General features: G+C 51.3%; 1 protein-coding gene across 11 annotated transcripts in view; it reads left to right on the top strand.

Annotated features, from left to right (window-relative positions):
• The window catches only part of MVB12B (multivesicular body subunit 12B), a 200674-nt gene that overhangs the window by 120720 nt on the left and 65852 nt on the right, over positions 1-14102 (top strand). For 9 of the 11 annotated variants that reach the window (XM_055400884.2, XM_088841149.1, XM_088841150.1 and 6 more), the window contains one exon: positions 606-700. The exons of the other annotated variants lie outside the window; for them this stretch is intronic. In XM_055400884.2, the coding sequence (XP_055256859.1) occupies positions 606-700 (95 nt within the window). The remainder of the gene's footprint in view (positions 1-605; positions 701-14102) is intronic. 11 annotated transcript variants of the gene reach the window in all.

Genomic DNA, 14102 nt, shown 5'->3' with positions numbered 1-14102 from the left:
CTGGGCGTTGTGAGCCTTAATGGCCAACACCTGCGTCAGAAAAGACGCACTGGGTCAGTCGAAGGTGCTTTCTGAGCATCTGCTGTGTGCTCCCACCTGAGGGGGATGTGTGCCGCTCACAGCAGTTCAGAGGAACATGCCATTCTGATTCTCAGTGGGCCTCGTTTCCTGGGCTCACCTGGTGGTAACCCCTAACATCTTCCTTCACCAAGTGCTTCCTGGGACAGGCATGGAAGCCACTGGGTGGGTAATGGGACCAAGATGACGGGACAAACCAAGGCTTGTGTTCGGAGCTGAGCATCCTGGTCCCCCTGGTGTGCTTTGCCCAGTGAGCAGAGATCAGGGGTAAGTCACCCACCTCCTCCAGGCACCTGGGACATCATGTAAGGCTTGGGAAACCCTTTCTTCCTCTTGGATGTCCTACCCCGTATGGAAAAGGTGGCCTCTGATGTCTAGAAACTTCTCAATTCCTTGGGGAACTCGAACTTCTTGGGTAGACAGAGGCCCACTGCTCTGCGGGCTAACGGTGGCGCCTGTGCTTTCTGAGCCTCGGGTCTGCTCCACGCTCCCTGTAACCTCCTTTTTTTCTCCTCTGTCTTCCTCAGGCACATCTCTCTCACGCTCCCCGCTACCTTCCGAGGCAGGAACAGCACTCGGGCTGACTATGAATACCAGCACTCCAATCTCTATGCCATCTCAGGTAGGTGGGCCACCGCCCAGGGCCAGAGAGCGTGCCTGTGTCCTGGGCACCACCTCCCTCTGTGGGTCTTCTAGCTTCTAATGGCACCTGTGCGTCTCATTGCTCTTTCTTCCCCTGCAAGAGGCCTGTTCTCCGCAGGGTCCGGGCCTCCCCTTTCCTCCGTGTCACCGCAGCACTTAGTGAAGGGCCAGATCCTCAGCATGTTTTGAAACTAATGATGAAAAACAGTGTGTGGATTTCGCAAGCTTGAAGGGAGGTTTCCGGAGAATAGTGACCACATTGTTCACCTGCCAGATCCAAGCCAGGTTCCCCACAGGGACCGGGGACCGCGCAGACCCGAGGCCCGGTGCCGCCTGCCCTCCTGTCCACATCTGTCCTCACCTCTTGTTTCTCAAGACCGGGTTTGCAACCAGAGGGTACACGGGGGGCCTCCCCCCAGCCCCCATCATATGAGTCTGTGATTTCTGAACTCGGCCTTGAAATGGATAGTGTTACCTTCGCAGGAACTTCATCAGTCCCAGTTTTCTTTTTCACCTTCACCCAGAGAGGGAAAAACTTACAAAGCCTTATTACAGAATTGAGATTCATTAGGTGGCAGGCAGTGCAGGTGACTTGCTAAGAGTTGAGGAAACCCACGAACTTGACTCCGATTATACAGGGGCCTCCAGTCAGAGGCCTTGGTGTATCAGGGGGAAATGGCACATCGGTGCCACTTACCAGCGCATGCCCCTAATGGTGAGTGACGTTTTGAACACGGGAACATGGCATTCATTCATGTACCATAATGAACCGGTTATTTGAAAGGTAATCTTTTTTTCTAAAAATTGCAACTTCAGGGTACTAAATAGATGAAATAGAACAATGGTATAATTCGTGTCAGTATTCGTTTTTCTTTGTTATGATCGCTTCCTAATAGGTTTGGAAGGATAAGCAAAGGCCAGTTGTTCCATTTCTGGGTGGCACTCCTGCCGGGAAAGGGGAGCGACAGGGAGGTCCCCACAGCCCTCGTCCTGGCCCCATGCCAGGAGCCGAGTCCCCAAGGGGAGCGGGCGCATGTTGTCTGAGAGCAGCGTCTCCAGGGAGAATTTCTTCTGTGCTCTGGCTATTTCAGCAGAGTCGACAAGGAGCATAACAAGTGTGGAAAGATGACCTATTTTGTAGAAAAGCTGAATATTTCCCTAGATGCTTAGTGGCAGAGTGGTGCAAAACAGGCCAGTGAAATCCAGCGGGGTGAAATCCCGCTCCAAATGCACATACAGGCGGCTCAACCAAAGCAGATGCGTTTTTCCTCCCTCCAGCTTGCAAATCTTTTTCCAGCCACAGGGTCCGACTGCCCCCACCTCACCTGGGTTCTCTGATGGCTTTCCCAGCTGTTGACATTTCTGCAGAGAAGGGCCCACAGAGTGAAATCTCCTCTGATTTGGCAGGAATGTTCCTGTCTGCCCCTGGACCACTGCTTCCTCGCCCCGCAGCTTTGATGAGGTGTTGTCTGGGTTCATTTCAGCTGTTAGTTTAGCAGTACCGAGGTAACAGCCTCAAGACACAGGGGAAGCCATTCAGGAACTTCCTGTTACATTTATGTAAGTGGCAGTCAATTGGATTTTATCTTCCAAACAGAGGTAGTTGAGGCTTCAGCCCACGACAGCAGGCAGCTCAGGCCTCCTCGGCTGCTGCAGGCCCCAAATTGCTCTGCCAGGGTCCAGGACTGCTTCATTGTGAGGCTGCCAGGCGTGCCCCGCAGGGTCCGCTGGCTCCGTAAGGCCTGCAAGCTCAGCACTGGGCAACCATGGGGCAGCTGGGAAGCCTGCCCGCCCGCCCGCCCACCAGCAGCCTGCCTGCAAGCCGATCTGGCTAGAGGGAAGCAGAGACACCCTCCCGCCATCCCCCCCGTTCCAACAGTGCTTGGCACTGAATGGCACGTCTCAGTTTGGTATTGCGAAGTTAAGGTTTCAAAGGTTTATTCCAGAAACAGTCAAGGCAACGGGTGCCCCAGGCCCAGCCCGTGCCCAGTGCCTGCTGCCATAATGGCTGGTGCTCTGCTGGTAATGGATTGAACCACTACACTGTTCTCCTTCCAAACCAGCCCTGCACACGTTCGCTGCAGACCTCAGGCCCTGAACCTTTGGTACAAACTCCTGGTCTGCTCTGGTTCATTCCCAAAAACACTTGATTACCGCTCCCTTCATTTGTAGTCCCTAAGATAAGTAGATTTCCAAACAAGGTAATTAGAAATTTGAAAAGCAGCCCACATTTCATTTGTACATACGGTTATTAAAGTAATGTTTACTTTTGCATATTTTCCCAAGGGCGTACGTACCTGTTACGATCTCCCCTCTGTACTTTCACTGAGATAGCTCGTCTGTGTCCTGCCTGCAAAGGAAGTGACACTGCGGGGAATCCGGTGCGGACCATGTGTAGCTCTGTCCCCGGCACACAGAGGTGCTCCTGGAACAGTTGTGGGAGGAAGAAAAGCTCTTAGCCCATGTCTGCCTTGCCCAGGAATACCCTTTATGACATCTCAGGGAGGCGATCATCCTAAATGCTATTTGAGCCCTCCAGCAGCTGGGCCACCACCTCCAAGCAGCCCAGCCCATCTCCGCAAGGTGCTCCTGTGTTCAGCCGTGCTGTCTCGCTGTACATTCGTATCTGCCCAGCCATTTGGGGCACCACGCATCCCATCAGCGGTGTGTGCCAACTGTTCTCCACCATCCAGCCCGTGGGTAGCGCTCTCCTGCCCACAGAATTGGGGTGAGGAACTTCTAAGCCTCTGTGCCAAAATCCTGAAATGCTTACTCCCTCCTCTGCCAGCTATTACCCTCATCAGAATGGCCATGAAGCACAACTTTGATCCTCACACTTCCTCTTCCAGGAATTTCCTCTGGAAAATGCTTACAGATGTGCAAAAAAAGATTTATCCGCAAGGGCGAGCACTGCTGCTTTTTAAATGTAATAACTCAAAAAAAGAGCTGGGGTGGGGTGGATATCCTAAATGTCTAAAACAAAGGCAAGTCGGTTAAATTATGAAACCTCCACACAGTGGCCTTAACTTCTCAAGCATCAAACAGATTTTTTATTTAGATAAAAATGTGTGCATGAATACTGCTAAGTGACAGCCGGAGTGTGCAGTGTGATCTCATTTTAAAGGATATATCCACAGACCTGGAAACGTACACACCAAGACGTTCACAGTGGTTTTCACTGGGTTTTCCAGCTCTTTTTGTTTCTTTGCAGTGTCTCACTTTTCTATGACAGCACATGTTACTCCCGTAATAAAAAATACAGGCTTGGGGTTAATTCAGCACACTCTCGGGAAGCTTCCCAAGTGGCCACCATCTTTTCTGAGGGCTCACAAGCCTTCCTTTGTGTGCTTCACAAGGACTTCCCTGTGGCTCAGATGGTAAAAAAATCTGCCTGCAATTCAGCAGAACCTGAGTTCGATCCTTGGGTCGGGAAGATTCCCTGGAGAAGGGAATGGTGATGCACTCCAGTTTTCTTGCTTGGAGAATCCCATGCACAGAGGAGCCTGGTGGGCTACAGTCCATGGGATCACAGAGTCGGACATGACTGAGCAACTAACACTCTCACAGACTCATACTGTGCTTTCGAATTCTAATGGAAATCACTTCCAGACCACAGGTCAATAGCTTCTTCTTGTCCCTTTTTGTGGACATGGTTGTTTTCTTCTGTTCAGTCCCCTGGACCCTCCTGTCCACTGATGTTCCTCGGAGATCACTGACCATCTTCTGCGTCTGTGGGCCCTCCAGCCCCCAGCTGAGCCTGAAAGCACCTGGACGCGCCTGCTGTCACCTCACCTTTCCTGCCCCTCCAATCCCCCATCACCATGATATTCACCCTCTAGGGTTTGAGGACAGTTTTCCTTGAAAGAGTAGATGAAGTAGAATGGTGGGTGCCCAGTGTGGCCCACTCTGTAGCACGCGTATATTAGGGTCGGCAAACCGCTTTTTAAACTGGTCTCGCTTGTGATCAGTGGCAGCTGGCAGGCGCATGCTTTCCTGGTCGTTTTCTCACTGCTGTGTCTCCCTCGGTTAGATGCCCTTAAGGTCTTGTTCCCCAGGAGGACTCTCTTCAAGGCCGTGTTGATTTCTCTAGATTCTGTCCCGAGCCCCAGCTCCTGAGTTTCCTTGTTGGAACCTCTAGTGGCTGTTAGTCTTCTTGTAAAGAATGTCTTCTTGCTCCTCAAAGTCTTCTATTTGGGGCCCAGGTGGTGGTGTCCTCCCTTTTTTTTTTCAGATGTTTAGTTGTCTGAGCACTTATTCATTTCTCTTCCACTTACTCCAGAAAGATTTAAGGTAGCTCTGAAAACGCATGTAGCGAAGTGAAAATGGAAGGGGAAGAGCAGGAGTGAATGAAAATATAGGATAGCAGAGTAGGGTGCAGCCTTGGGTGAGGTTTTGCATGAAGGGGATTCCAGGTTTGGTCCGGAGTCAAGTCTTTTTATAGACAACATAGAAACAAGCCAGTTGTTCGGCTTGTTGTAACTATTCTTTTATGAATTCTTCCTCATAGAGAGGGCCTTGTAATGTGCTGGAAACAACAGAAGAGCTGCTTTTTAGTGAGCTTGATAAAGATAGACTGTGACCTACTCGTGTTTGAAACCCTAAATGTTTGCAAGTTGAATGCAGTGATTTCTTTTCTTTTACTGCGCTGAGTCGTCTGCTGCACACGGGCTTTCTCTAGCTGAGCGGGGGCTACTCTAGCTGCTGTGCACAGGTTTCTCATTGCAGTGGCTTCTCCTATCAGGGAGGACGGGCTCTAGGGCACACGGGCTTCAGTCATTGTGGCACCAGTGCCCCGGGGCTCCAGGGCATGTGCGATCGGCCCCGACCAGGGATCGAACCTGTGTCCCCTGCATTGGCAGGGGAGTTCTTAACCACTGGACCACCAGGGAAGCCCGAGTGAGATGTTTCTTAAGAAATGTCCTCGTGCTGGGCGTCAGACCAGGGGCTGGAGTCCTGGGGGACGTCAGGAAAGAGGAGCTCCCTGATGTCCTGTCCACCTTGAGGGCTTCCTGTGCTGAGGCTCCCATAACAAGCAGCTCAGTTCAGAGACCCCAGAATTGTTTTTTCCAACCTAGGAGTGTCCCGTCAGTCTCCTGGCAGGTTTTGCTTCATGAACAGGGAAACGACACCTTAACATTCTTTTGTTTTTGTGGTGGTTATAAACTGATTCCTAGTTCCACATGAAGAAATTTTTCCCAGAGAACTTATTTTTCTTGATTTTGAAAAAATCAACAGTTGTATAAAATAGTAAAATAAAGCAGGTGCATATTAAAACCAGCACGTAATAAAGCCAAAACTCTCAAACTCAGCCCACAGTCTCAGGGTGAGCCACACACAGAAATGCATGGAGGCCACACGGTGCGGGGAAGCACCTTTTAGCGCCTGACATCTTCATCTATCAGCACCAGGACGACCATGTAATATATTTTCCACGTCGTCACTTTTGAGAGTAAAAGGGGCGTGGAGCTGTCCCAGGACAGAGCCAGAGAACCCGGAGCTGACCTGGCCAACTGGCGGTGCAGTCACCCTGCCTTGAGCTCTTCTGGATTTTTCAGGTTTTTGGTGTTTTTTTTCCCGTTTTGGTTTTCTTTTTGATTGCTGGAAAAGCCAGCTTATTGCCCTCCACAGCTGTTCCCTCTTAAAAACCAGTCCGTTTTCAAGATGTTTGACATCAGGAAGCATGTGAGCATGGACAAGCCTGAGTCCATCAGCAGGCAGTGTAGCCATGACCCTCATTCAGAGAGAAGGGGGATTTTATCTGAAACACAGAACCCCGTACCAGCTGTGTGACTCTGACATCAGACCAGGAAAGCGCAAAGCAATTAAAAATAATTAATGATTTCTGAATATCAGCCTTCTCCATGCAGTTTTAATCTAGTCCTCATTTAAATTGGAAGATGGACATTTAATTATCAGTATTATGAAATTCATGATTTATATATTTCATCCAACTGGATAAAATTTCTGCCACCAGCTCTTCATCTTATTACGAAAAGAAAAAGAATCTGTATGTTTTACAATGTGATCCTTTAAAAACTCGTCTATAGCATACCAAACAATTACGAATGTATTTTCCTTTCATTTTTAGTGATTGCATTATTTCTGTCTTTTAATTAGGAGAAGAAAATCTCTCCAGGAAAGTCAGAAATAAACTTGATACTTTAATGACCATAAAGCAATGCCAGGTGGGAAAACGACCAAAAGACTAAAACAATAGGGCACACGGGAAATGAAAAATGCCCTTCTTTTCTGTGTAAGATGTTCTGACCGACAGCCGTCCATGGGCTGCGTTTATGCTGCAGAGTTTGCATATGTTTTGTGTGTGTGTGTATGGTTCCGCTTTCCCCATGTGTGTGGGTGAGTGCCAGCCTGTGGGTGGGTTCACAACCTCAAAGCTGGGAAGAGCCACTAGCTTCCAGCAGGAGCCCCAGAGTAAACGTTAGTCGCCCTCTGCATTCACAGGTACCTCTGCGGCCTGTGAATTAATGGACATGTTCTTGCGGCTTCTGTGGCCTTGAACTTCAGACCTCCCCCCACCCGCCTCTTCTCCTGTATCCTCCACTGAGGATTTCAGACTCACCTAGGACTAATCAAAGCAGTGGGGGGTGAGCTGGAGGGAGGGGAGGCAGGGAACCAAGGGAGGAACGTGGGTTTGACGGGCCCCAGATAATAGCATATGGGGAAGATTCCTCAGTGGAGTGAAAAAAAGTATGTATTTATAATAATGGTGCTCGAATCAAGAAGGAAATAAGTCATTTTAAAGGCATATAAATTTTTATCATCCCCTCTAACAGCCGCGGCGTCCCCTGTCTATCCATCTCCTCCTGCCCTGACAACAAAACCGAGCACAAAGGAGACGGGGAGAAGAGAAGGCAGAGCCGCGCGGGCGAGGGTGGGGACTTGCTCGGGTGGTGTATCTGTGCGTCCTGATGTAAAGGTGCGGGTGACAGGTGGCCAGGTTTGCTCTGTACACAACCATGTGTGTGCTGTCAGGCGCTCACACGCTGCCTTGTTGCGATTGATGAATTGCCTGCTTTCTTGATTAAACCTTCCGTCACTTAAGAAACAAAAAGCCTGTGTTTAGATGGCAGAGTGGGACACGTCAAAAAAATCTGTCTCCCTTTACCTTTGTGCAGATGTTGGGCACAGACTGTAACATGTATTATTAAAATGAATGTGGCATTTACTGTGCATTATTCCTTTCCTGGGAGAAAGGACTGTAAATTATATGCTAATAATAAGCTTTAACCCTTTCGAAATGCAAAAGATTTAAGAGTGCAAATACTCATGTAGGCCCGGCTAATTGGACGTGCTTTCATACACCCAGCCGTGGTTGCCGTGTCACCGGAGTTAATGAACAGCGTGTGCAGGCAGACACGGAGGTCGCTTGGGGGACTCTCGCCTCCTGGAGGGGCTCCGCTCTGCAGGCGCCTCTGCTAGGATTTTGCAGACAGAGACCCCGAAACCCCTGGGCTGGGCTCTGGGTCACCCTTCTGACAGATGAGGGCCAGAGCCTTGTCCAGTTCCCCCGGCCCATCTTCTGGACCTGAGCGTCAGGCGTGGGCCTCTGTGCTCTGTGTCCCCGCCTGTGGGGCTGGCTGGGCTCGCACTTCCTTGACCTGGCTTGTCAGTCCCCGGTCCAGTTGCCCAGGTGGCAGACTGATGTCCCCAAAGCACACCTCATCAGATTACGTTCACGCCAGCCCCAACCCACTGCCGACTGCGTTCACACGTACTTCACCTGCCCAGAGTGGGGGCTGTCGAGGGCCAGTCCCCACCTGTCTGGCGTCCCTTCCTCCGGGCCCCCCAGCCCAGGTAGCTCCTGGTGTCCCTACCATTGTGTCTTTCTGTGCACCTGTCCCTGCCGGTCCCGGGGCCCGATGGCCCCAGCGTCTCCTCTGCTGCCCCATCCTTGAAGGCCTGCTTCCACACTGCCTCTGCCACGAGGCTTGTCTCCTTCCCTCCCAGCTGGGGTGCTGGTTTCCCCACCTCGGCTCTGTGTTGGCGCAATTTCACCTGTGAGCACGCTCAGACGGCAGAGGCTGTGTTTAGAAGAGAGGATGGAGCCTGTCTTCACTCCTTTTTGAGTCTCTGAGGATGTTATTAAAGGCAGAGAGAGAAGAACTGCTGTTCACTTCTCTCTTCATTTAGCAGACAGCGCTGCCATGTGCCAGACCCCGTGTTCCCTCTTCCAGGGCAGCGGGAAGGTTCAGCATGTGCCTGACGGGGCATTTGGGGTCAGAAGCGCCTGTGGCCATCACACAGAGCCGCCGTGAATGGCCGCGCAGGTTGTGCACTGAACAAGCCACACGAGTGGCTCCCAGGTAGAGCTGTGCAAGGGCCCTGTGTTACGTGACCCTGGGCCAGCCGCTCAATGCCGGTTATTCACCCTCCCTGGGGCTCAGATGCTCAAGATTCTGCCTGCAGTGCGGGAGACCTGGCTTCGATCTCTGGGTCAGGAAGCCCCCCCCCCCCCCGGAGAAGAGAATGGCAGCCCACTCCAGTATTCTTGCCTGGAGAATCCCCATGGACAGAGAAGCCTGACAGTTACAGTCCACGGGGCCGCAAAGAGCCGGGCATGCCTGAGTGACTAACACTTTCGCTTTCAAGATAATGCAGTAACCGCCTGTTGCCTTCCCAGTTGTTGTTACGAGGGTCCAGGGTGTGTAAGAGTCTTTGGTAAATCGGGAGGCACTGCGGGAATGTCACTCCTCTCCATGCTCGTCCCCCTGCCCAAGCCTCGAGGTTTGTTGAGAATTGTCACCCAGGGCACTCCGTTGTATGATTTTATGCAGAGGATTTCTTCTCAGTAGTTGGCGTGCTCTGAGTGCTCAGGAAGGCATCTTCCTGGGGCCAGAGAAATTTGCAATTAAGGCTCTGGCGGAGCTCAGCTGGGCACCACCCAGAAAGGAGACGTCTTGTCCCACATTGTCACTTAGACGTGGGCTCTTTGGCGTGGCCAGCGGCCCACAAGCCCTTTCTCGGGAAGGTGACAGGATGCTGGTGTGGGAGCAGGAAGGGACAACGCGCTTGGCAGAGTGAGCCGGCGGCCTCCATAAAATCTTGCAACGCGCCTTTGGTTTCTTGGAGGAAAAGTGCTTGCGGTAGGGGGTGGGGGGTGGGGGTGCTGCTTTCGTCTCCAGGTTTTCATTTCTGCTTTTCCTGTGCTTCCCCGGCAGGAGAAAGTTAAGACTTTTTCCAGTTTCGTCATGGTGAAAAATAAAAATATAATGAGGTGACAGATACTTGAGTGTTCTTAAAAGATGGCCACCCCCTGCTGTGCCTTCATTCTCCATATTTTTCTTTCAAGTGTGGCAGAGAGTAGGCGGCGTTGGTTTAATGGGCCACGTCCCCCTCCCTCTTAAGTCCTTGAGTGAGGCAGCTGAGAGGTGGTGGGAAGATTCCGGGCAGGAGCCAGAAGGGTGGGTGCAGTGAAGTTTCTGCCACTGACCTGCCCGGTGACATCAGGCACAGCACCAAGCCTTTCTGGACCTGATGCCCCTGTCTCTGGACATCAGTAATTGCAATAATAACGTTAATCATTCAAGTGTAGCAATAGTTCAGCTCGTGTCTTTTGGAAGCATCCTCTGTGTCGACCATTGTCTGGCACCTCGGGGAGCAGTGATAACACCTTCAGGGGCTGGGGCTGTGTGGGAAGGAGCTTGTGTGGTTTTCACATTGGGATACCCGAGACGTTACCAGCAAATGCGAACTTACTGCCTCCACACTTGAGAGAAATGCCGTCCAAACACTGTCTTGACCATAAAGGTCCCACACATGGACAGAGAAAAACCATCTCTGATACCTTTCTCTCTGCATGTGTATCTTCTTTGTCTAGTTTTTAAGCAGAAATGTGTCTCCATTTCCCCACCATAATTTGCTTCCTGGCAGGCAGCGTGGCTGTGGTCCTTTCTGAAGGCCTAGCCAGAGAAAGGGCTACCCAGGTGGCGCTAGTGGTAATTAAGGTATCTTCTTTAAGCACATTTCAGGAGCTGAAGTTGTTTTTGCTTTCATTAAAATGGATCACTTTAATTTATTTTAATAAATCTAACCTTCCTCTAGATTTACCATGTACAAAACTCTGTAGTAAGCCCTTTCCATGCATTTTGTTATTTAATCCCAGCAAATCCTTACCGAGAACCTTACAGAAAACCTCTCAGGGTTTGTACTGTTACTGCTGTGATCTCTGTTTTACAGATAGAGCTGCCCGTGTTGCTGAGTCCCCATGTTCAAGCCTTGTTCAAAGCCTTAGAGAATAAATACCTGTAACAATAAAGTGAAAATGCAAGTCGCTCGGTCGTGTCCAACTGAGTACAGTCCATGGAATTCTCCAGGCCAGAATACTGGAGTGGGTAGCCATTCCCTTCTCTAGGGTACCGTCCCAACCCAGGGATTGAAGCCAGGTCTCCTGCATTACAGACAGATTCTATACATTAATATGACAATAATAATAATAAACATTGTGCAGGTGGAGAAACTGAGGTTTGAGAGTGGTTTACCCATAGTTAGCAGTGCTAGTCAGCGGAAGGGCTGACATTCAAGGCCAACCAGCCTCTAACCTCCCCGCCACTACCCTGGGGACAACAACTTCTAGCTGGGGACCTTGTCCCTCCGTGTCAAGCAAAGTTGGAAGGACACACACACCCAGAGTGGCTCACATGAGGACTCATCGGTTTATTAGGTCTCAGTGTTGTTTAATCTCAGGTGAGCCCTGGACCATTGTCTCTGGGACCTCGTCAGAGTGAGGTCTTCCATGCTTGACTGATGATGCCCTCCCCCACCCCCACATCCTCAGGGGACCTCCAGGGGTAAGTGTGGGTCCTGCTGGGCAGAACACTGCAGAGCTGAGTGCACAGCCCCTCTCGTAAAGCTGAGTGGCCGTAGGCAAGGGCCTTCACCTTCCTGGGCCTCAGTTTCCTCGTCTGTCAAATGGGAACAGCAGTGGTTTACAGTGAGGATTAGAACCAAGCCTGGCACATAGAAGGTGCTGTGGGGGTGTCCTTATGATTGTAATTATCCCACAGCGCCTCCCTGCGCCCCTTATCAGATCCTTCTCAGACCAGCAAGGGCAATACTCCGGATGCTTCAAGGAACCTCCCCACCATCAGCAGGCAAGGCTACCGCTGGTCCTGCTGTTGGAAACCTCTGTCTGGGGTTGGGGGGAGCTCTGGGCACCTGGGTGTCCCCTTACCATGGTTTCCCCTCAGCCCTGAGGAGACTGTAGCCAGCCCAGACACACCTTCCCATGTCTTGGGACTGAACTGTGGGCATCTTCCCCCACCCCAGCTCTCTGGACCCTGCCTACAGCAGGGCTCCTATGTGAACTGACAGTCAGCATAGTGCCCCCTTCTCTGAAGCTTCACCCTCTAGGTTGGGCTTCCTAAGGTGCCAGTCTCTACCGAGGTGACTGAGCCGTTCCAGACCCTGTGTGACCCCGTGTGCTCCTGGTCCCAGCTGTTCTGCTGCCGCCTGTGTGTCCCCGCTTCCAGGCTCCAGCCTGGCTGACCTACCTCAATAGTCCTCGGGGATCAGCTGCCAGGTGGGCATGTAGACTCCTGATGACTTAGTGAGTAATGATGGAGTTGGTAGAACTCGGGGAGCAGCTGGACAGCTGCACAGGATCCCGTGATGAGACGGGAAGTTTTCTCTATCCGCTGCACAGGATGTCAGGATGGGTGCATTTAACTGCTGGCCTCAGGACCAAAGAGTTCTGATCTGTTCTGCAGCAACGAAGCCGCCTTTCCTGTGGACGGAATACCTGCATCCATCCGTTGCTGTGCATTTGGCGTTCGTGTCCTGAATACCCAGTACTTTTTTCCCCATCTGTTTATAAATGGCCAGTGACGGTCTTAACCTGTTTATGTTTAAAGAACAGACTTCATTGCTCCAGCCTAGAGTTGGGATGGGGTGTATTTATCACGTCCCAGAGAACGCAGGGCCCTCAGTCCTCAGATTTGTCTTTCGATTGTCTCTGAGACAATGAGTGATGCAGAGCTCTCAGCCAAGGTTGAGATCCTTTGTTAGCGCGCGGTTTCTCACGCCTGGCTTGTTTTATAGCGTGAACGATCTGATGATCCACCGGCGAGGCGACATCCATAATTTTGAATGAGAGAGCAAAGCTCGCCTCGTCGGCCCTAAGCATCGCTCCTGGTGACACGCTTAGAAGTACTTAATCGCTTGCTACCTGGAGGCAATAAACCTACCCATCTTTCTGTTCCATTGCCCCCTGTGTTTACCTTAAATATGCCCTGGGCTAACAGAATGCCAGTGTCACTCCTGTCAGAAGGCCCCTTGGCTTGTGAATTACACAGCCACCTCTCACCCTTCTTCCGGCCAAAGGTGGTTGGGCCTCTCGTAGGCCCAGCATGGGCACCTTCTTTGGCCATAAGCCTCTTGACTGTTGAGCTGCTTGTAAACTTTGCCATCTGATTGGTTTTCCCAGTTCTGAGAAGGATGACCTGTTCTTGGTTGTACCATCTGGTTCAGTGCTCAGTTCTCCACTGGAGTCCACGGTCTGTCCTGGGAGGTTAGGACCGCAAGTCTCACACCCAGGCAGCCCAGCCTACGGGAGGTGCTCTGAGATCCTCATTGTTGGATTGATTCTTGAGACCCACCCTTTGTATCCGCCCTCCCCAGCTGCATGACTTTGGACAGTTTATGTAACCTTTCAGTCATTTCCTCTTCTAAAACTTGAGGATTAGGGATGATGTATGTGAAGTGCCTTGTACTGAGCAGGCCCCCCAGAAATGGTAGCTCGAATGACTGTCGTAGACCCTGACATTCCAGGGAGCATGGGTCATATTTCCCCCTGAAGTAGGACCCCCACCCCCACCCTACCTAAAATGCAGTCAGGAGCGGGGCTTAGGTCCACTAAGGCAGGGCCGGAGGAGGACTCATGGGTTGGAGCCTGCCCAGGTTAGGGTCCAACCCTCCACCCTAGTTCAGAAATCTATAATTGCTTGAGATGCAAGTTTGTTAGTAGGTGAAACAGTTTTAAAGAGAACTTCTCAGAGTTTAAATCAGTCTCCGATTTCCCCCTTCCCTTCTCCTCAAATCAGCTCTGGACTGAAGAAGGAGTGTTACCTGTTCTCAACGCTCGAAACATTTGACTCCTTCTTCTTTGTCTTTTGGCTCTTTCTTTCCTGTCCCTCCCATCCTAGGACCCTTGCCCCAGAGTCCTTACAGACCTGTGAGCTGAGGCTTGGTCTCAGGATATGTCGAGAGTCCCACCACCCACCAGGCACATCCTGAAGGCTCCCTCATGCTCCAGAGTGGCCACCGGGCCAGTGGGGCTCCAAGGCCTGTGCCCAAGGCTGGCTTGACAGCCATGGGACACGCTGTGCACTGAAGACCATCTTTCTTGGGGTTTGGAAGAGTAGTTT

Source organism: Moschus berezovskii, chromosome 11 (assembly GCF_049115385.1).
Source record: "Moschus berezovskii isolate FMDL1 chromosome 11, NW_MosBer_1.0, whole genome shotgun sequence".
NCBI classification, from domain to species: Eukaryota; Metazoa; Chordata; class Mammalia; order Artiodactyla; family Moschidae; genus Moschus; species Moschus berezovskii.
The sequence above is the reverse complement of the archived record's forward strand: the minus strand, read 5'-3'. Positions and strand labels throughout refer to the sequence as shown.